Source organism: Ruditapes philippinarum, unplaced genomic scaffold (assembly GCF_026571515.1).
Source record: "Ruditapes philippinarum isolate M1 unplaced genomic scaffold, ASM2657151v2 ctg10635_1_1_1_1, whole genome shotgun sequence".
Taxonomy (NCBI): Eukaryota; Metazoa; Mollusca; class Bivalvia; order Venerida; family Veneridae; genus Ruditapes; species Ruditapes philippinarum.
Window position 1 is genome coordinate 8,469 of NW_026861409.1, and position 24,748 is coordinate 33,216.

The window sequence follows — 24,748 nt, forward strand, 5'->3', positions numbered from 1 at the left end:
ACTCAAAATAAGTCTGATACTACTTTTTTGATCTTGTAAAAAAGTTACCTGGAATATTTTTTGAAATCAAACTTAGTTTCATGTATTTCATGATTATTCTTTGAATCAACTCGTTGAAAATTATAAAGAATATTCCACTGCAAAAGAGAATGGTCGGGACCTCCAATTGGTTTGTACAAAATTTGCATAATTTACTAAATCTGAAAGAACATACAACTTTAAAATCAGAATACATATACAAATCATCATGACTAACAAGACAATAGTCGACCACTGATTAGCCTTGTGGTTTAATGCAAGTAAAATCATTTCCAACACAATTTCTACCATTTAGGATACAAAAGTTTGCACTAATTAAAAAAAATCAATTAAAATATCACCATATTCATTACATGTATAGTCAATTATATTTCGACTAGGTATACAGTCAACACCTTCAATAAAGTCATATTCCTCCCCACATCGGCTGTTAAAGTCACCGCATATACAGATAGAACCTTTATTCTGATAGTCATAGATACCACCCAGAAGTTTATCATAAAATATAGACGCAGCGATCTGTCTAGACGAGTTCTTTGGGGGAAGATAGCATACACACATAAATAAATCTTTCCCATTAAATCTATCTTTTAGACATAACCATAAAATACCCTCTTCCTGATCATTTTCAATAGAAATATCAAAAAAACTGAAAAAGATCTTTCTTCACTTAAAAAAAGCCTACCCCCCCCCTGAACCTCCCCATGCATTCACATGTAAAGTCTGTCTATTGTTACCAAACCATTTATAATTTTCAAGAATTAATTGTTCATTGTTTTTGAGATGTGTTTCAGCGATACCTATAATATCTAAGTCTAGATAAACTCGTATACATTCATTTCTTAATTGAAGGTTTATTGATTCATTATCAGTTTTCCATCCATTCACATTCCAAAATCCTGCTACAATCTAATCTTTGCCTCTGTCCTCCCCGATGACTATTCTGGTATCTTCCCACGTCCCCCTCGATGACCACCATGTATTGCTGCCCTCTTGTTTGCCCTCTTCCTGAATTATCGCCCCCATTAGATGGTGAATCTCCATTTTCATTTCTCACTGCTTGTATTACGTTCAATTTGTCTTGGACGGTTCTCATCCGTCCACCGTATTTCTATTAGTCTCCTAGAGTAGTGTTATCATGTCGTATAACTCGCCGGTCCCTGACGAACACTAAGGTTTGACGTACTCTCCTTAATGGCAATGACAATCTGTGTGCATGTTAGCAGCCATAACTCTGTCTTCCTTTGTCTGATCACTGCTAATGAAAACTGAACGAAATATTGTCATCATCCTTTAAAACACTTTTAGCACTTAAGAATTTTTCTTTTTATCATTTGTATCTTTACATTTCACAATCACCAACTCCTGGTTTGTTGTTAAATTGATCTTTTCCTTTCCACCTTTTTCGACCGAAACATCACGCAATTTAAGTCCTTTATGCAAAAGGTCTTCAACTTTCCTTTCTAAATTCTCAGATTCATGATATGGTAAGTTCCTAACCACTACATTACACTCAATTTGTTTGTTACCACGTTGGATATTTTCTATCTCCCTAAGGGACAAATCTTCAATTTTCTCATTTAAGTTGTGAAATGTCATCTATAACTTCTTTTTCTGATATCTCCAATTTTATTGTCAATCTCTTTCCAGTACCTTTGCTGTTTCAGAACTTAATCTCTTATCAAACATTTTTAGTCAGTTTGTCAGTAATCTTTTCTGTTAAATGTTTTTCAGTATCAGAGATATATGTTCTTGCAAATAAATCCAAACGGCTGTTCATATTTTCATGGATCTTACGCACATCTTTGGACAGTTGTATTAACAAGTCTATATTCAAATCAGAATTGGCATTACCTGAAATATCCTCCGAAGTCTGTTCATTCATGCCCCAATGTTCTCCTCAATATATTCACTTATATAACACAGTCATTACCTTTGTACTTTTTGACCGCCTCTTCATTATCCATAGAGAGCAATGTCTACGTTTTCTATTGTGTCCCCGAATAGGAGTATTCACCTTCGTGACTGGCTGAGAAAGACATTACCAAGTCCACGTAGTCTTTCGCTTCAAAAATCAGCGTTCCTCCAGACCTCAAGTTAAAGTAAATTTCCCTCGTCGCCATACGGCTTACTGTTATTCTATTAATGTTACGTAAATATCATACAATTATACTTTGTAAAAAAATAGTGGGTTCCTAAAAGGTGAAGTTTTTCTTCATAAACTTGATCACACCTGTAATGGTTAACTCTAATTTAGCACACAAAAATACACATGTCAAATAATCGATAACATTAATAAAATAAAAAGATAATTATTTTGCTTTTTCTCAAGAAATTTTATTGAAACTATAATTGCATTTCACAACAAAATTTATTCATTGTTCATTTACACTACTGAATCAGATCAACCTTAACGTATCTGGATGTAGCGCCACAAGAATTTTGAGCCACACATCTGTAAATGCCAGTATTATCATGGGCAATACCACTGAAAACGAGCAGGTTTGCACCAGATATAACCTCCACGTTGTCAGGAAACTGATGTCCAACTATCTACAATTATACGCAAAACACATAAATGTAAGCAGGGTTGATTTTATTTTTATTAAAAATTCTTGCATGAAACTAACTAATATTGTATTAATCTTGATAAGGTCTTCCTACTAGGGTTAAAAACTTAAAATTACAATTTTAATTCGTCAGCAAAAGTTGCTTGCTTGAAGTTTCAAGGTCTCTAGTATGATGACTGATTTGTGTCATGTCTTATTTTCGCTCTGCGGGGTACCAGGCGAAAACAAGAAAATAAGGCAAAGTATTGATCACTTTGTCGTATTTTCGTGAAGTGCCCCGCGGAGCAAACGTGCTGTAGCGCCGATATATGTCCAAACGTCGAAAAATGTCCAAACGACGATAAATGTCCAAAAATTTGACGATAAATGTCTCAATCGCCGATAAATGTCCAAAAACTCCTTTAACGATAAATGTCCAAAAATTAACGAAAAATGTCGCAACAAATTAGGTGCTCATAAATGTCCAAATTGGTTAACGATAAATGTTCTAACTTTTTCATATGTTAATTGCACTTATTTCTATGATCAACAGTAATGCATTAGCCAGTTATAAAGGTTTCCATAGTGATTAAAAGTACCGATTTTAAGTAGCGTTCTCACCAGCATCCCGGCAAAGCCCAGGACCACCCCAGACGATCCGGGATGAAAATATTGTTGCAGTTCTCAATAACCCCCGGTAGCACTACGACGATCCCAATGTCCATACTTTATAACAACCAGGATGAACTCCGGGCCCATCATGCAGAGTCCAGTTGAAACTACGGATAATGCAGATAGTAAATGGACGACGGATGACCTAACACGATATTTCAAACGCTGTTACGTCTTCGATCAAAGAGATCATAAAAGCTGAGATCCATGCTAGCACAGCCCCGGATGATGTCGGCAGAGTCCCGGATGATCCTGGCAGAGCCCCGGTACGGTCAGATAGAGTGCCGACAATCACCGGTAGAGCCCCGGCAGAGCCCTTGATCATCCCGGACGTTGCCGACAGAGTTACGGACGTACCCCGGTCGTTCCTGGATCACATGACGACCGACGGGACTCTAGCGGGATGCTTGTGAGATTGTTAAAAAAGTTTTAAAAATGTATTTGAAAATAAGTTGATTGTTGGATACAGTCTATCTCCCTTACTATTAAAAAGGGAAAAAATAAGTTAAACCGAGGTGCATTGTACTGGTGCTTTACACACGGGTACTTAAAAGAACCAGGGTCGCCTCTGGAACGGGGCGTCTTCTGTATCATGCACTATCCCCCGAAAAATAATATACTAACAATCTTCAGGGGACGTTGGTCATATGGGCAACCGGTACCAACGATAAAAAAGTCAAATAAAATAAGTTATTATGCCCCCCTTCGAAGAAGTGGGGGTATATTGCTTTGCCCATGTCGGTCGGTCGGTCCGTCCGTCTGTCCGTAGACCATGCCATTTCCGCTCAATAACTAGACAATGCTTTGGCTGATGGTCCTCATATTTGGTGTGAAGGTTGGTCATGACTAGCAAATGACCCCTATTGAATTTGGGGTCAGTAGGTCAAAGGTAAAGGTCACAGTTACCTCACCATGAAAAGCTTGTTTTAGAAGATATTTTGTGTGTCACATTGTCTCATTGACAACTACAGGGTTTACTCAATTCATGGACCCATGGGTCATATTGGTTCTGCCCCATGGCAATGATATACATGTATTCCATAACAAATTTACTATGCATTTTTTTATACACATTTAAAAATCTAATGTTATAATATTAAATTGGCTGTGTTTAGGGGGGCATACATGTTTTACAAACATATCTTGTTAACATCTGCATTGCGCTACTCTACACTTATACCTATATTCAGTGTCGTCACTCGAACTCAACCTCCACTCAAACTCGGGGAAGGCTTCCTTAAGGACGAATTGAGGACGCCTTGGTCAAGGTGAACTTAAGTGTAGAATTGGTATTCATATTTGAAAGTCTTCCTCGACTTACCCGAGAAAGGTTTGAGTAACAAATCACCAGTAAAATCACTGTTATAGGTGATCTGTTCAATAAAATATACAATAATTACATAATTCATTATGCATATCAATTGGATTTCAAGATAAGTATTGATTTGAAAGTATCATAAATATGAGTTTGGTACAGACATCATTTGTACTTTTGAAAATGATTTGCAGAATAAAACGTTGACTATTGAGCAAGTGGTCTGTGTACAATAATATTTCATCTTTATTTAAATTATATTCTTGCTTCTACCATCAAATTGCTGAAGTCTATCGACAGAATTAATTTATTCTACGTTTTTTGAAAATGTATTTATCAGGTTTGAGTTATTTTCACGACTAAAGCGCAGTTTGATTAATAGTGAACACTAATATAACTTGAAAATGTGAAACATTTTGGACAGAAAAAGAGGTATGCTTATTTCTACCATATTCATTTATTCAGTTGATGCACATAAACTAATAATTTTCTTTACAGTTGATGAATTTGTCTTTACGTACCAAAATGGTTGTTACTATTAGATTGGTACTTTTGAATATTCATAGAACTGTGTCTGTTGATGCTGACGTCAACGACACTGGGATGCACAGGGGTAAATATTATATCGATTATATATCACATACGTTACACACAAACACCTATTCATATTCATTGACAAATTGTGATAATTTCAAAAAATAAACGTTTGTCGAATGGAGAAGAAATGTTTTAAAAGTTTTTGTCAACAGATTAAAATAAATATTACACAGTATTCGAATAGTAACATTATAATTTATATATGATTATTCCTCAATATATCCTTCAATGTAAAACTCCCATAGGGCTACAATGTGTTCTGATCGAATATCACCCTCCTAGAAATATTTCTCGGGTAATATTTCTTATATCACCCTGGGGTACATAACTCTTACATAACTCTGTATTGATAAAAACGATAATGCTTTTGTAACCAGTTAGCATATTGCAAAATGACAGCCATGTGTTATTTATATAATATTGTTAAGTTAATATTTGACATATAAGTAATTTTTAAATGTACATGTTTGTATCCAACCAGCACAGCAAGAAAACATACTATAATATGGAACGCCTGGACTGTCTTATGTTAAGAATGAATGATATACCTGGTTAACTGTCTTTCTGTAGAGTCCGAGATACAATATGCTGGGTGGAAATCCTAATGTGCTCAGTTATTGAAGTGCTATGTTGTGTGCCGACTGTATTTTATCTAGTCAAGTCAATGTATTGTCAGGTGCATTAGTCGTTCTGTTCAGTTCTTAAAACAAACAGGCATGTGGTAACACAATTATGTTGAGTTAAAAAGATATGTTGTTGGGTGTGACAGTTATTATGTTCGGTTATAATAATATGCTGTTTGGTGCTCTTCTCATCATGTTCAACCATGAAAATAAACAGTTGAGTGGTACTATAATTTATTTTGGCTGAGGCAGTATATTATTGGGTGATACTTTTATTATTTTCAGTTGCAATGACATGCTGTTGGGTGTTTTATTCCTTCTGTTCAGTCGTGAAATAGAACTGTTAACTGGTACTATCATTATCTTAAATGGTACTATCATTATCTTGTGTGCTGATTATATCTTCTTCAGTCAAGTCAATGTGTTGTTCGGTGCAAAGGTCGTTATGTTCAGTGGTTTTTTGGTACTATCATTATGTTCAGTTCAGATGATAAACTGTTCGGTGCAGAGGTCATTATGTTCAATAGTGAACACAAACTGTTTTGTGATACCAAAATTATGTTGGGTTCATTCGGATATTTTCGGGCAACAAAATGGGAGCGACTAATTTCCATAGGTCACGTCGAGGCTAATGACCACTAAATTGCCAAAACAATTTTCTTCCCTGTAAATATCATCGGGGGCTTAAGAACGTTATTTTCATAAATTGGACTTTTAAATACCCAATGGGTATTTTATTTAGTTAATTCATGACTATACTATACTGTTACAGTCATAATGGGTACAGTATATAAAACTTAAAATATGGGTAAGGGTAGCCTGTTAAAGTCACACATGACCACCGTAAATAAAACTTAAAATTAATCTGTTTGGTAACCTATAAGAGTCACAAATGGACACAGCAAACGAAATTTAAAATATAAAACATCATATACAAGTAAGGGAACCCTATTTGAGTCACACATGGCCACAGTATATGGAGCATATAAGTAAGGTAGCCTATTAAAGTCACATATGGCCACATGCAGCATATGCAACTTAAAATATATGTGTTGGTAACCCATTTTAGTCACACATAACCACAATAAATGGAACATAATATTTAAGTAAGGGAAACCTATTTGAGTCACACATGGCCACAGTATATAGAACATTAAATATAAGTAAGGGTAGCGCAATAAAGTCACACATACCCACATTATGAAGAAAATTCTATATAAGTAAGGGAAACCTAATTGAGTCACACTAGGCCAAAATATATGGAACATTATATTTAAGTAAGGGAAATCTATTTGAGTCACACATGACTAAAGTATATGGAACATTATATATAAGTAAGGGTAGCCTAATAAAATTAGACTCAAATACATTTCCCTGACTTAAACATTATGTCTAATATATTGTGGCCATGTGTGACTCAATTAGGTTTCACTTACTTATATAGAATTGTCTTTATACTTTGGCCATGTTTGACTTTATTAGGCTACCCTTGCTTATATATAATGTTCCATTTACTGTGGTCACGTGTGTCTCAAATGGATTTTCCATACTTATATTTAACGTTCCATATACTGTGGCCATGTGTGACTCAAATAGGTTTGCCTTACTTGTATGTTTCATATTTTAAATTTCGTTTGATGTGTCCACTTGTGAGTCTAAAAAGTTACCAACACATATTTTATGTTTTATTTACGGTAGTCATGTGTGACTTGAACAGGCTACCCTTACCCATATTTTAAAATTTATATACTGTGCCCATTATGACTGTAACAGTATAGTATAGTCATAAATTAACTTGATAAAATACCCATTGGGTATTAAATATGCCATACGATCTGTCCAATTTATGGAAATAACGTTTTTAAGCTCCCGATGGTATTTACGGGGAAGAAAATTGTTTTGGCAATTTAGTGGTCATTAGCCTCGACGTGACCTATGGAAATTAGTTGCTCCCGCCCGCCATCTTGTTTGACGCGAAGATATCCGAATGAACCCAACATAATTGTATGACCACTCAGCGCATTGTCAAATGACTTGTGCACCGAACAGTATATCATCTGAACTGAACATAATGACTGTATCACACAACAGTTTGTGTTCACTACTGAACATAATGACCTCTGCGCCGAACAGTACATCATCTGAACTGAACATAATGACTTTTACACCGAACAGTACATCATCTGAACTGAACATAATGACCTCTGCACCAAACAGGATATCATCTGAACTGAACATAATGACGGTATCACACAACAGTTTGTGTTCACTACTGAACATAATGACCTCTGCACCGAACAGTATATCATCTGAACTGAACATAATGATAGTACTATTCAACAGTTCTATTTCACGACTGAACAGTCTGAATAAAGCACCCAACAGCATGTCATTGCAACTGAAAATAATAAAAGTATCACCCAATAATACACTGCCTCAGCCAAACGAAATGATAGTACCACTCAACTGTTTATTTTCATGGTTGAACATGATGAGAAGAGCTATTTTAACCGAACATAACAACTGTCACACCCTACAACATATCTTTTTAACTCAACATAATTGTGTTACCACATGCCTGTTTGTTTTAAGAACTGAACAGAACGACTAATGCACCTGACAATACATTGACTTGACTGAATAAAATGTAATCAGCACACAACATTACACTTCAATAACTGAGCGCATTTGGATTTCCACCCAGTATATTGGGATTTTGACCCAGCATATTGTATCTCGGACTCAACAGAATGACATTTAACCATGTATATCAGTAATTCTACACATAAGACAGTCCAGGCGTTCCATACTATTACGTCAAGTGTCTATTACGGTGGCACAGATGTGACACATGGGTGTCTTTATTTATCTTGTTCACACGAGATATAATCTTGTTCCCACAAAATATTATCTTGTTCCCACGAGATATTATCTTGTTCCCACGATATATTATCTTGTTCTCACAAAATAATTATCTTGTTCCCACGACATAATTATAGCCAGAAGCTGTAAAATGGTAAAATAGCAGTTACTTCCCCTTATTTAGTTGATTATTTACTTGATTATATATACATTATATTCATGTATAACCATGTAGGTTGATCTTGAAAGTGTCACACTGTAGGGACATTCAAAACCTTAACTACCAATTACTGGTGTTTAATAGCGCATACCCTCATCTGGTGACGCATTTGCGTGCAAACTGATCTGGGTCGACACTGGAGGGTTACATGTAAGTAGCCTTTCAAAACTCTAAGGCGGTGGCCCCGCAGTGGCATTCAGTCCACCACGCGCGAATGAGTAATAATCAAATACAAATGTCTTAAATCAATGAAGCATGAGAAGGACCGTCTTCGTAGCACTTAAGAGAAAAGTCACAAAACCCATTTAACATGTGTTGCGTATATGCTTAAAACGACCATTGTCGAACCATATCCCCCGACAAGCAAATGCGTCATCCTGTCAAGGTCTGCACTGTTCGCTGTTGAATCAGTAGGTCAGATTTTAACTGTCAAAGCAGTTAACCCCTTGATTAGCTCACATGGTTTATACAGGTTTACCGTTTTGTTTGCCAGATAGAGTTGCATATTTTTCTTAACTTTTGACCACTTGACAGTAAAGGAATATTAAACTTTGTCCACGCCCCTCACAAACTTTCGGGACGGACACTTAGACACTCGGACGGACAATGGCAACGCTATATGGGGCACAAAAATATTGAAGAACACAAACAATGCTAAAACGTATTGCTTCAGTGAGTTAAGAAGGCACATGCCCCCGCGCCCTGGCCATGCACAATAATATATGATACATTTTACGTCGGGGGTAAACCAGAGGGTAAAATCACGGGTTAGTTGGATAGAATGATACAGTATCCAATACAATAAATTACAAATTAACATATGAAAAGTTGAGACATTTATCGTTAACCGATTTGGACATTTATGAGCACCTAATTTGTTGTGACTTTTTTCGTTAACTTTTGGACATTTATCGTTAAAGACGTTTTGGACGTTTATCGGCGATTGAGACATTTATCGTCAATTTTTGGACATTTATCGTCGTTTGGACATTTTTCGACGTTTGGACATATATCGGCGCTACACGTGCCACGAAGTAGTCACTGTCATATGTTCATGTTTTTCTCTAGCACCGCTCGAAGCAAAAATACGACATGGCACAACTCTAAATACAAATATTACCACAGGTAGATGAGGTATATGATTTTAATTCAATATCTTATTACATATAGAGTCTGATCATGGCCCATGCTGTTCGCTATCAGTTTCTCGTTTTGTAATAGGGTTTGTAAGCGAACAGCATGAATTGTGGATGCACAGGCTGGTCTGGATCCATGCTGGTCGCAAACGCACTATGTTAGTTTTGTCATGGCGTGGCTCTTTAATTAAATTCTTCGCTTTTTGTTCTGTTAAGTAACTATAAATTATCATGATAAAGAAATGATACCAAACCTTCGGTCCTTCCCAAAGTATGCTATCCGCGTGGGTTGCATTGCAATGAATGGTCACAAAGTCACCAGCATGAGCAAACGTGTCTTTGTCAATGTAAGTTATGACTGGTGGTCCTGGAAATATGTTAAAATAACAGTTTTTTGGCATTGCTTATATCAAAGTAGAAAATGGGGTATTATTCTCCCGGCTTTATGACAGAATTACGAACTATTACCTACAAGAAGAGGATAAAGGCCATGAACAACATGGATAAACTATACCACGCAGAGGTTAGGTAAACAATCAACTGAACCAAAGTGTATCGCTTAAACGGAGACTAGAATACCTCTTTCCATTTTATGGAATAGTTTAGATACATACATATTATCAAAGAACGTTACAATTTATTAACAATTTAGTAAATACATGTATAGGCGTACCGAACATATAATCTTTGTGTTGCATGTATACTAAATGACTAAATAAAAATCACCCCGGAGATACAGATATATTGGTCTACTGTATGTCTTCACAAGAGAACCCACCTGTACAACAAGGATCATTGTGACACAATTGTGTGTCAATTTTACGTCCAATGCAATTACTTCCTCCGTTCTGCGGCGGTGGATTGTCACAATGGCGAAATCTATGTTGGATACCGTCTTTACCACAGCTATATGGACATGGAGTCCAGCTGGACCAACTTCCAAACTGACCATCCACTTGTCGGGGCAATGCTTCAATTAAAGTAGCAAGATTTTTATTACTACAGTTTACCATGTGATGTATGAATTCTACTCTCGTCACACACATACAATGTAATTGCCTGAACATATGCGTCGTATTTTGATAATCTGATAACCATATAGAAAACAAACAGGCAAACATACAATCATACAGGCAAATATAATGGAAATAGTAGAAAATAGTTTTTTAAAACAATTTAAGGTAGGATTATATGATATAACTTTCACAAATATACCTTTGTCTTACTCTCTACTCATTTATATGTAAAATAAAAATCACTAATAAATCAATGCCATTTTGAATGCATATCATCACATATATTAATTAAGTCAAAGTATAAGATAAGCAAAGACCATTGAGTTATAGAGTTCCATTTAGTAAACGGACAAGTAAAATGTCAACATTTAAGAATAATTCAACAAGTCAACAAACATCCGAATAACTAACACCATTCAATATATTTACTTGATAATACCACTGTCGTTGGGTCAGTTCTCGTTTGTGCTGTGCTGGTAAGTTTGTCTATAACTGGTGCGTTCGTATTTCCCGCACTATTACAATCTATATCATTACAAAGGTTGTCATAGCAACATTTCATGCAGTCAAGCGTAAAATCTTGTCTCTTTCTGTACGTTTCCAGTTCTCTTTTACCAACAGCAATCATTTCATCTGAGGGACAGACCTATAGATATTTGTTGTCTTAGATTACAAGTATAGTTTATCACCGTAATGATTGTTATTTTTAATGCTAACATTTAAGTTATATTTTAAACAATTATCAATTATGATTTCTTATTTTATTTATCCCTGTATCCAGACAGGTATCAGGGGTGTCAAGACACCCAATCTCAATAGCTTAAAATAGATCCTAGTTGAATTGTGAGCCTATAGTTTAAGCCTAATCGTTATAAACAATTTATTGTATAAAAAATCAATTGATATCAGTTAATTGTAATCGAGGGTTTTATAATGAGTGAACAGATGCTAATTTTTTCATTGTCAATTTGAGTTGAATTCACTATATTTCTTAAAGGCTTGTTGTCATAACGGCAATTGACCATCATTTGATATTAGAAAATATTTAGAATGAAATAAAATCTGCCTAAAATATAAAAAGACTGTCCCACTCTTTTTATAAATTGGACGTAGCATGTAAATTCCGATGGATATTAATAGGAATTTTCTTGAGCTGTGTGAGTTGTTTATCGTTCATACAAAGTAAATTATAAAATTAGAAGGAACTTTTGCAAAATGAAAACTTATTTTGATTTTTATCGGCTTGCTCGGATGGGCATAATGTCACTCTAGGCATGGATGATCATGGGTTATATTTTATCAAAGCATGAAAAAACCATGGGAAGTATAAAATCAAAGTAAGGATGATCATGGTTGAACTAGTTAATGATATGGTACTTACAAATTTGTTGACACAATATCCATTAAACATGACACTGTCTCCTGTTAAAACCCTTGCTAACATACATGCCTGTCAATCATCAATATTCAAATTCTTATTTACCAATTATAAAAGCAAGTTTGATCACTGTCAATATGTAAAATATCATATATCTGTGTAACATAGAAACATATTTCTATTTTATGTCATTTAAAAACTTATGTTATTCAAAGCAACAAGTTTATTATTTAAAGCAATTTGTTAATTCCGTATTTATTCCATGTGTTAATTTCATTGAGAGTTTTAACTTTTATAAGACCGGTCAATAAATGTTGCTTCTACTACTACTACCACTTCTACTTCTTCTTCTTGCATAACGTGTGTTGATATGAGTGTGAAACCTTACAAGTGTTGTTAGATGGGTGATAAGACTAATCATAGTACTTGCCTCGTCCACTGCGCATTGGGTAACTTCTGAACATTCATTAGCTGTATACTGGTCGTGACAGGTGTAGCAGATCGGCCCTTGTTGATGCGGCAATTCTAAAGAAAATAACAATGTTATATTCCCTATAACTTCAGGAGAAAGAGAAAAAACGCTTACTTATCAAGCATCTAATAATAAATGGAGTTGTATGTTTATTTTTATCGCAACAATAACAATAATGAGTTCGTCTGTTTGGTGATATTGTATTTATTTATGCAATGTAATTTGTAAGGTCGATTAATTCTCTAAACACTACCGATGATAGTATAATATCTTAAATTTGAGGATATATTGATGGAATAATTTGTTCCATACAAAATACTAAATCACTATAAGTGTACTTATTGTCAAAACGCAAACGATTTAAAAGATGTCAGGCATACGGCCAATGTGTAACTTTTTTGAAAACTGTAACAGGGCGCCAAAAAATAAAGGAAAATTTTGAAAAGAATATTGCATTTTAATTCTTAATTCTTTTTTTTTTTGTTCTTAATGCGCATATGATTTATCATTTACATCATCTGTCAGGAACATTACCTTTGATATCACATCCTTTATTGTTGCAGAGATCTCCATGGCAACAAGAACTACATGTAAAGTCGGTTCTGTAATTACTGCAATTCTTTTAAAGAAAAGTATAACGATTATTTGCTCAAAATTAAATTTCTTAAGTTACATTTGTAGAGTTTAGGTACAAAATCGGTGTGCTACAAAATCTATAATATACATGTATATAGTACATCGCCGGTTAAGCTTGTTGCAAAAAAGTATTATGTTCTTAACCATACTTGTGCTGTTAGATTTTTTGATTACTTTCCACCAGTTAAAGTTTACATGTATAAATATTGCAGACATGTGACTCTATGGCAATGAAAAACTAGTTGGTTTTTATCATATAATTTAATGCTGTTTTAAAACAAACTTCATGTAGACTAGAGAACCACTTTAGTTTAAAGATATAGATAAATTAAAATAAAATCGAACATTTGTATCCTTGCATCCAAGATTAAGTTTTCCTGCATTTAGCAAATCAGTTTCTATGGAGCAAACCTGAAATATATTTGATAAAATCATAGTTGATGATAAGATTAGCAAAACTTTTTATTTATCTACTGCTGACTAGAAGGAACTGACATTCTTTGCAATGAAACAAAGTATAAGTTTATCCCAAACATTTGAACAGTGATAAACAGTACAGAGAGGCGGCATGAACGAGCAGTTTACACGTCATACTAGTAATCTAAGGATTGCTAGACATGTTAATTCAAACCCCATCAAGGGCAAGCCATTGTTTCATTGAGCAAGGAACTTTACACTCATTGCTTAGTCCCGGTTGGTTCCAGGAACAGATTCGAGAGTGTTTCAATAAGGTTTTAGCTTCCAACACAACCGAATTAAAATACATTAGTATTAACTAAACTAACAAGAGAGAGCGATGTCCCAATGTCAATTGGAATGTATTCATAATTAGACCTCAGATGTTGACTTAGATAATCTAAACTAGTTGTATTTTAAACGAATTAGTTTATTCACTTTCATTCATAATATCACATATATGGAAGTGTATGGATGAAACAAGACTATTTGCATAGAATTGTTCGTTTCCTATAGGTATCAATAAGTATTTCTGAAACAAAGCAGTAAATTAGATGACACTTTCTACTCCATGTAATTTATTCCTTAATCAAGTAAAACAGTCAGGACAGATGAAAGATAATAGATACAAATCTCATGCATATAGTTTTTAAGTTTCAGATTAAAACTGGTATATTGCGCGTTTAAACATTTTGCAAGATCAATTTCCGTCATTGTATTGTCATCTTTGCAATTTCTGGTACAAAACAGAAAGAAACTAGAACTGTGGCCAAAGGACACGGATGCCCCCACTGACAACATATATATGGTATATAGTGAAAACATCAACAAGGGGGAAATAATTCTTAATTCTTAAATTTAGTCGCAGCAAAAATTGCTTCCTTTATTTCCATCTACACATTAAGGTTGTTTATCCCTGGAAGTTTAAGCAAAATCTGCCATCCGGTTTAAAAAAGTTGCGTTCACAAACTTTCTATATGGTATATAGTGAAAAAATCAACAAAGGGCCATAATTCTGTTAAATTTGGTCGCAGCAAAAATTCCTTCCTTTACTGCCATCTACACATTAAGGTTGTTCATCCCTGGAAGTTTAAGCAAAATCTGCCATACGGTTTAAGAGGAGTTGCGTTCACAAAATTTCTACATAGTATATCGTGAACAAATCAACAAAGGGCCATAATTCTGTTAGATTTGGTCGCAGCGAAAATTCCTTCCTTTACAACCATCTACACATTAAGGTTGTTCATCCCTGGAAGTTTAAGCAAAATCGGCCATCCGGTTTAAAAGAGGAGTTGCGTTCACAAGATTTCGGGACGTACGGACAGACGTACGGACGGACGGACGTAAGCACGGACAAGTGCAACGCTATATGCTTCCCACTTTGTGGGGGCATAAAAAATGTCGATCTCATTTAAGTTCGTGGAAAAATATTATGTACTTTTAAACACTCACTTTTCCCTCCATATTTGTTGGTATAAAACATAATATAAAAATGTATACCGATATGAAATTAGAAACAGTGATTTATTTATCGTGCAATGTGTTTGGCGGACCTACCCGCTTTTCAACAGTAAAAGAAACAGGACGTAAAGAGGAGTAATGCTCATTTTCATTACAGTTGAAATGGCAACAAAAAATGGATTTTCACTACCGGAAAACCATGTTCCCTTTCTTTAAGGTTATTTAGTAAGATTTCATAAGATGATAAGAAATTCAGATAAGAGCTAACACACCTGTTGTTTGTTACACCTGTCCACGGTAGAGCATGATGAAATGTCACTTACAGACTGACAGCTATAACACACCGGCCCTCTGTCACCTACGTTTGCATGTATACAGGAGTGTTGGAATATAATTCATAAAGAACGCACATATGCATAGAGTGAACAAATTTTTACTGTGAAATTGTAATAGTCATGAGAGACAATCTCATAATCAAGTTTCGCTTACTATATATAGCATCACTCTTAATGTCTTTCTTCTTATTGACACCAAATGTACAGTAGCATTGATTGTTATTGTAAACTAAAGTTTCTAAAATACAGCTCATTCAAACAATTACAAATAGAGTCCATGTCCATGATTATCACTATTTAAATATAGTTCCTAGTGTCAACTCACCTGATATAGAGCATATAACATGTAGTGTTAACGTAATAAATAGCAAAATAAACATAGCGTACAATCTAATTTTATTTATAATTATTCATCACAAAATTGGGTTATAAGGTTCTTATCTTTGCGCCGCTAAATTTGTATAATGGACGTATCTTGCTTTCAAGTTCGACCTTCACATTTTTAAATTAAGGTATTTTAGTATCAAACCATTTAAATGAGCTGTCGGTCCCGAATACAAGACTCAGTACATTATCGGCGCATGCCTCTTGCTCGTAAAATTATTGTATGTTAAGATTATCGGCGCATGCCACTTAACATGTGATAAATTATCACCGCAGTCTTTTGGTCGTAACATAGATTTACATTATCGGCGTTGTATATTGACATTATCGGCGCATGCGCACCTGATTGTTACATTAAATATATGCTTACATTATCGATGCATGCCTACTGATTGTTTACATTATCGGTCGTTACATTTAATACATAGATTTGCATTATCAGTGTGTACCTTCTTATCGTGACATAAAATAAATTTATATATGATTATTATGATAACCATAACATACATCCAATATTGCCGTGTGTACTAATAAATACACTACATAATAATATAATAATTGATATATGGAAAATTCAACAACAAAAGAATCATTCGTTATAAATCTTTATTATCCTCATTAGCACTACCGACACTGGTGATGTTGTAGTTCTATATAAAAATATTGGCATAATATGTCTACATTTACAAAAACATAAAACAAATCTTGCTAAAAGCGAATATATCAAAACATGTTCACAATGCATTACTATAAAATAACACAGTGTATAATATACATGTATGACCATTGTATACCAGCACAAGGGTAAAAAGGGTCAAATGTTTCATAACAACAAACAACTATAATGATACCTGATAAAGGGACATCGGACAGTTTGAGTATATTTGGATTGTAATATATCACTTTAAAGGTCTATTTAAATGCAATAGAATGCTCTTTATTTGAAAGAAATCCATCAATCCATCTGGAAATTATGACAAAATGACCGTTTTCTGAAACTGTTAATCGTAGTTTTAAATTTCATTCTTGTTAAATTATAGTCTCCATAAAGTCTCTAAATAATAATCACCATTCATTTTTGTTAAAACTACAGCAAAAGCCTACGCGTTTCTATTTCTTGCTAAATAATGTACTAAATTGCTTAATTAATTAATTATTGAATTCTGATAGTATGAGTTTATTACGAATTGTTGAGTTCCATTTTGAATTATATTGGTCGAGTAGACAGCTGTCAAATCTATATTGGACGAGACGCTTGCCGAGTTTGATATAGGTTTTGTACCTGGAACAAGGCCAGAAGAATCCGTATTGAACTCAACAATGTAGAATGCCAATTTTTTTACACCACCATTTCTTTTCATTTTGACAAATCTGTTTAATTCTTATACAATAATGATTTGAAAGAAATGTTTTGGACTTTGACAAGAAAGAGGCTTGATGTGGTACTACAGTGACTTGATATGGATGCTTTGGACTTGAAAAATGAAAACAATGCTAGATTAAGTACAACAGTTTTTTGATATAATTTGTTTGGACTAGCTAAATTGGTAAAATTGGATTCAATAATGATTTACATTCGGTAAACACATGATACAAACGCTGGTAGTTCAATGATACAGTTTATAAGGTGTGAACTAATCTGGTTATCAATTCATAGTGTGTAAGTAATAAATAATCTAACTATGGAAGAATTGGGGGATGATTTGCCAAATTAAATGATAAACTGTACTTGTTATCTAAAAATGTCCTATGTAAGATAAGCATTGCCTTCGCTTCAGTCAACCGTGAGATAAAATATGAACTTTTCTGCTGTAAAATGATTTCATTTTTAATAGTTTCAGATGTATATTATTTATAACCATTTGTCTCACCTTTTTATTTTAATGTTATGTTTATAATAATTAAGTTACAATGACATACACCATGTGTAATTTAGGCTGTATTTAATTAAATGCATATGTAAACTAAAATTCTATTAACTAATGCTTAAATGTACCATATAAGACCCGATGTATTCTTTTCATTTCACAATCAAGGTAATATAAAATAAAGGCAACAATAACAAGTAAAATTGATATACTGTATGCTGATATGCATATAAAACAAAACTATTTTTATGATGTATACTATTTACATTTGAACAACACTCCCTTCAAAAAGTGTGAAATTATGATTTTCAGAACATATTAAACACTCACACACATGGATATGTAAAAAATACAACTTGATCATGACGATTTGCCTTTACATTTTGAACACAGTCCTTTGAAATATTTTCCAATACTGAACTGGAATGTAGGAAGGAATGGAATATATGCTGCCCATCTCTGGCGTTTTAGACACTTCATAATGAATGGTAGATCATAGGTGTTGTCCTCCTCGGAAACAGAACCAGTTGGTACATCTGCCGTGTATGTCTTACGCCATGATTTTATACCCCTTTCTTCATCAGAACCTTTCAATTATTATAAAAAAATGTCTTGATATAAAAAGTCATTAAAGCAGTGCAGTAATATTTAATTAATTACTTTTTATTTGTTTGCAAAGATGTTCTATAACATTTCAACTATCAAATTCAAGACGGACAAACTGATGATAGAATACGTAGAGATAGAAGTTTAAAAATAGATTCAGATTTAAATAAGCAGGTTAACAGGCATAAAAACAATTCAATGCACTTAATACATGTATCGAATTCTTCTAAAAGGAGCTCTAGTGAGGTGAAGAAGCCTTAAAATATAAAAATTAAAAGTATTACTTAGAGCAACTAGTGCACTTAAAACGGAAAATAGGCAAAAATTGAGCCACGCCATGACAAAACCAACATAATGCGTTTGCGACAGCATGGATCCAGACCAGCCTGCGCATCCGCGCAGTCTGATCAGGATCCATGCTTTTCGCTTACAAACCCTATTACAAGCAGTTAAACTGATAGCGAACAGCATGGATCATGATCAGATTGCGCGGATGCGCAGGCTGGTCTGGATCCATGCTGGTCGCAAACCCATTATGTTGGTTTTGTCGTGACGCGGCTTAAATAATAATGAAATATTCTCAGAAGTGAATTCAATAGTGATATCTGAAGCGATTCTTTTATCATTTAGATTTTCATTCTCGGGTCATTTTGAACCATAAAAAAGGATAATTCTAGAAAAACAGAGTTAAGGAAAGATCTGAATTATGCAATTAATGATCTAGACCCTCATGAAATGGACGACAAATCCCGAAAAACTAACAATTTCCAGAAACGTCATGTCAGAAACAGACTTTCTTCTATTTTTCTTTTTCTTTTTTGTGCTTTTAAAAAAGTAAAAATCCAATTAACACAACAATTTAATCAACAGTCACCATTGAACTTTCATACAGATATAGATACATTATATTTCATACCTGTGGACATTAATTCATCATACTTAAAAATTTGTTCTTTTTATTGTTAATAAGGATCATTATCGCCTAGTTTTCTGTACTTTAACAAGAATGAATACAGAGATAAAAACGTTATATACGCAATATAGTCATTTAGTTTATTACCTGGAACTGTATTGTCTAATACACATCCTACAAAACCACCCACAAACATTGCAGTGCTCAATAAAACTGTTAAAACACGATCTATCTCGTCATTTCCTGAAGTGAAAGTCAATGAAATATTCTCAAAACTTGCTTTTAAAAATGCTTTAAACTATGGACATGTAATAAATACCGCGTGTTTACTCTCAATGAAATTGTTTTAAAACATTCGATAAAAATTGTACTTCTTTTTGTTTGTTGTTGTAATCGTAACCTTTAAAGGTTTAAGTAGAATGATTAATAACGGAATTGCAGCTATGATATAGTGAAGGCAGTTCACCTCTGGTACCACTGTTATAATGCATTACATTTTTGGCACACAGAACTATCATCCACTAGTAGGCTAATACACTAAAACATTCATAGTATAACTGCTTCCTCTGTAATTGTTTCTAATGAATAATGAGCTTTCAGCTTAGCGCAAAGGAAGTCTATTGAAATTTAGTTCATAAAATAAAGTAAACAAAACTATAAAATTTAGTCATGAAGTTAGGCACATTACTTTGTTAACAACACTTTCCAGGCAGCTTATTTCCGAGTCTCTTTATGTTAGTAATTCAAACCGGTAAAATTGATTTATAGAAACAGAAACACTTTCCAGGGATATCTATTATAGTAACTGCTTAGAGGCGGGTGTTGTAAAAAAACAGTTACATGTATGTCCTCATTATGTATGTACATAACACAATGTCACTATAACAAAATTTACTTATCTTATCTTATTTTGAAGAAAGTTAGATGATACAGCACAAAATATATTTCATGAAAAATAAGTATTGGAAGAATGTTTCGATAATGTAATTATTGAAGAGTTACCTGTTTTTATACAGCCTGGATTGGATATAATGTATTTTGGAGCCATTAAGCCAATCAGCAACGAAGATCCTATAATCACCAAATTTCGACTTGACTGTAATGACACAAACTGAAGATTTGACAGTCCTACAGCTGTGACCATTCCAAAACTGACGAGAACAATACCACCTAGTACTGGATCAGGTAGCATAGTCAACAAGGCGCCGAACTTCCCACATAGTCCACATATTAAAAATATCAACCCTGCAACCTGGAATGCTCTTCTACTTGCCACCTGTGTGTTTAACAATACATATAATGAGCGAATGTAGTAATTACAATGTCTTAAAGGCTGTAATATCTGTATATATAAGCAAAATCAAGACAGAGAAAGGTGAAAGCTATATCATATGTACATCATAGGAACATGTTGACCATTTTACTCTTTTTGCTACTGTCATCCAATGCTTTGGTATACATTTGTGCTTTATGAATAAAATCAGTAAAGTATAAAAAAAAAACTCGAAAAGGGGAGATTGCTAACCCAAAGGCAACGTTCAAAATATATCAGCTGTATGCATTCATGTTCTGGATTTTTGAGTTTTTCTTTTTCATTGCCATGGTTTCCAATGTCCAGCATATAACTCGTGATTTTTTATCAAGTAAGCTAAAAGATTGGATATAAGCTTCAAGCTCAATCCATGTATTCCTTACTACACAACGCGGCCCCTGAATAAAATAATGCCTTACATGCAGGGCCGGCCAAAAATAAACCTGCATCTCTACCAAAAACATTTTTTGTCAAATATAATTATTCGTCATTTTTTGTAGTGCATGTACTTACCATATAACCAGAAAATGTAAATGAAAATCATAATATTAACATGTCATGTTTTGTAAATTTCCAAAAATGTAAACTGAGATATATTTATAAAACAAAACTTAGAAACTTTGGTTTTAAACAGATGATAAAAATAATGAGGATACATTAAAGTATCATCTTTCATTTAATGCTATGTCGTTCTCATAGATACATTATTCTTAAATAAAAATATTTCAAATACAAAGGAATATTAAACTCACAATGTTGCTACCTACCCCTCCCAAACCGGCATAGGTACTGGGGGGATGAAGATATTTTAAGGCTGACCCAAAAGAAATATAAAGTAATTCCGCATAAAAATATGTTCTTGTTAAATACTGACTACATGCAATGAGATATTAAATTCTGTTATGCAGCCTCGTAACTGGCCCCATTTTTATTTCTTTAGCTTTATCACACCGCTAAACATTACAATAATTACGAGGGCGTCCGTGGTCGAGTGGTTAAGGTCGGTCACTTCAAATCACTTGCCCCTCACCGCTGTGGGTTCGAATCCAAACAGGGAAATTGGATTCTTTCATGTGAGGAAGCTATCCAGCTATCTTACGAATGTCGGTGGTTCTACTCAAGCGCCCGTTCGTGCCTGAAATAACGCACAGATGGACACCTGAGGTCTTCCTCCACCAGTAAAGCTGAAACGTCGTCACATGACCTATACTGTGTCGGTGTGACTAAAACCCAAACAAACAAACAATAATCAAGAGGGTTGTCCATAAAGTTTTGAGACTGCATATATAACAAGAGCTGTCAGAAGGACAGCGCGCTCGACTTTTTTAGTGCTTGCCTATAAAACAAAACTTTGACAGTTAAGGGCACACAAGACTTTAACTAGGAATTTCTAAGTACAAATCAAGAAACATTTTCACAGAGTTATCTTCTCTTGCTTACAGATAGGTCTCATGATGGCACATAAGAACTCCAACTTCCAAAGTAATATCTCAAATGGTTAAGTCAACAAGTGGACAAGAATGAAAAGTTTCTAAGTCAAAAAGGGCCATAATTCAAATAAAATCCTTAACAGAATTACCTTCTCCTGCCCATGTTTTGGGACCATGATGGTAAACAAGTATTCCAACTTTCAATTTAATATCTCAACCAGTTCAGTCAAAAAGTTGACTGGTACAAAAAAGTTAACCAAGATTCTAAGTCGATAAAAGGCCTTAATTTTTAAAACAAATCCCTGACAGAGTTACCTTCTCTTGCGTACAGATGGGGGTAATGATGTGAAATAGCATTAAAAGTTTCAAAGCAATATCTCAAAGGGTTAAGGCAATAAGTGGATTTTACCCATATTCAATGTATTTTCTAAGTCAAAAAGGGGCATAATTCTGTCAAAAACCTTGACAGAGTTATGTCCTCTTGTCTGTTGATGAAGGTCGTGATGGTAAACAAGTATGGTCAGTTTCAAAGCAATACCTCCAATGGTTTTGAAAATAAAGTGAGGTGGTACAAAAAACTTAACCAAGCTCAATACACTTTCTAAGTCAAAAAAGGGCCATAATTCTGTCAAAAACCTTGACAGAGTTATGTACTCCTGTCTGTAGATGGAGGTTATGATGGTGAACAAGTATGGTAAGTTTCAAAGCCATACTTGTAATACTTCTGAAATAAAGTGGGGTGGTACGAAAAACTTAACCAAGGTGTGACGCCAACGCCGACGCTAACGCCGACGCCGACGCCGACGCCGACGCCGGGGCGAGTAGGATAGCTCCCCTTTTCATAGAAAAGTCGAGCTAAAAACTTTACTGTTCACATTTTACCAACTAATTGGGCATATCTAACAAAAACTTTTTCTGAAAATTTTGAATATAAATACCGCAAAGTGACATATTCTATAAACACTTTTAAAAAGCACAGATAGCAGCATTTGAACCAGTTTGACACTTTCTTTTTTTTCTTTCTTTCTTTTTATTTTCATTTTCATACGCACATTTATCTATTTCAGGAGATTTTTGTTTCCAATATATTTCAATGCAATCTTGCAATGACATGTTCATTCACAATGGATAAGCCTGCTGCTCCACTTCTTCATGTCTATCTCTACTCTATAACGGTCATTCACACAAATGCCAGTGCCCTGGGACATATCGGTCTTGTTTTACCCCGTCTTATATAAGTAACTATGTGTACACAGTGTCTGCTTATTGTCCGACGTCAATTTTGGAGGCTGCTTTTTCCGACATCTTGTAAAAAGGAGTGCGTCTACTTCTATTTCTTGTGACAAACTTGTTCCCCGTTACATGATGCCAAAATACACAGAAGAGAAGGATACTTAGTTTTGACGTCATTTCGTCTTTTATGTCAAACATTTCGACTGATTTACATTTATTAGGTGTAATCGATAATAAATATACGACAGTGCGCCATGAACCGCTACACAAGTTGTCTTGACAACCATTTTCTTCCTAATTATTTTTTTAAAGAATGCAATTTCCGGTTAGTTTATTTATTTGACAGCAACAGTCTCAAAACTTTACCAACAACCCTCGTATATATACTACTTTGCCCATTTAAATAATTTCAATTTATCACCAGTGGAGCATTAACTGGACAGCATGACCCTCTTAATGTGTAAACTTGATTTACATAAGAACATTGTCGTTTCGTTTACCATTTGTACGGTATGTGAATTACCCATAAACACAAACTTGTCATTTGTCACTGGATAACGCTATACATAAATTATTAACCTGGGTTGAAACTTTTGACATTCAAAAACGAAGACATGCCGCTTATCACATACAAAGGTACTGGTCGCATTGATTTTGACCTAAAATATGTTTAATATTGTTATTCATGCAAAATAATATCCATATATTAAAATAATATATACATGTATATATTTTTTAAAAATTCAGATTGTTTTTTTTTTAAATATATGGATATTACATTTCCTGAATAACAATATTAAACATATTTAAACTGTTATTAATGCAATATAATATCCATATATTAAAAAATAAAAAAAAAATAAAAAAAATAGGTTTTTGTTATATTGTTAGTCTTAACAATATTACAAAAAAAAACAGAGTTTTTTTATTTTTTAATATATGGAAATTATATTTCATGAATAACAAAATTAAACATATTTTAGGTCAGTCAAATCAATGCGACTAGCACCTTTGATCACATGCAATAATTATTATTATTTTTTTTTTTTTTAGCAAAATGTTCCTTACCCTTTGTAAATCCAATGGCGCGCCAACATTTTGGCTGTAAGAAGTTGTCGCCCCTCCTGATCCTACAATACCAGATAGTATGCTACCAAACCCTTCCATAGCGATGCCTCTATTAACTGCGTGCGCAGGCGGGGGTGAAACGCAAGATATTCTTGCGCATGCGTAGT

The 24,748-nt window shown here is 34.2% G+C and overlaps 2 protein-coding genes across 2 annotated transcripts; both read right to left on the reverse strand.

The window, feature by feature from the left end:
• Nucleotides 1–2,351: 2,351 nt before the first annotated feature.
• Nucleotides 2,352–16,479, reverse strand: LOC132715548 (semaphorin-5B-like). The gene is made up of 10 exons (XM_060698559.1): nucleotides 16,093–16,479; nucleotides 15,705–15,790; nucleotides 13,861–13,926; nucleotides 13,414–13,498; nucleotides 12,838–12,932; nucleotides 12,411–12,479; nucleotides 11,459–11,675; nucleotides 10,792–10,983; nucleotides 10,268–10,380; nucleotides 2,352–2,592 (listed from the first exon to the last, which is right to left on the reverse strand). Exons 1-10 carry the CDS (start codon nucleotides 16,145–16,147, stop codon nucleotides 2,431–2,433), a joined length of 1,140 nt encoding a protein of 379 aa, XP_060554542.1. The 5' UTR covers nucleotides 16,148–16,479; the 3' UTR covers nucleotides 2,352–2,430.
• Nucleotides 16,480–16,740: 261 nt separating this feature from the next.
• Nucleotides 16,741–24,743, reverse strand: LOC132715549 (solute carrier family 23 member 2-like; the record flags this gene model as incomplete). The annotated part of the gene is made up of 4 exons (XM_060698560.1): nucleotides 16,741–18,606; nucleotides 19,686–19,781; nucleotides 20,541–20,814; nucleotides 24,582–24,743. Coding segments are annotated over 4 exons (759 nt in total), but the record flags the coding sequence as incomplete, so codon positions are not given.
• Nucleotides 24,744–24,748: the final 5 nt, after the last annotated feature.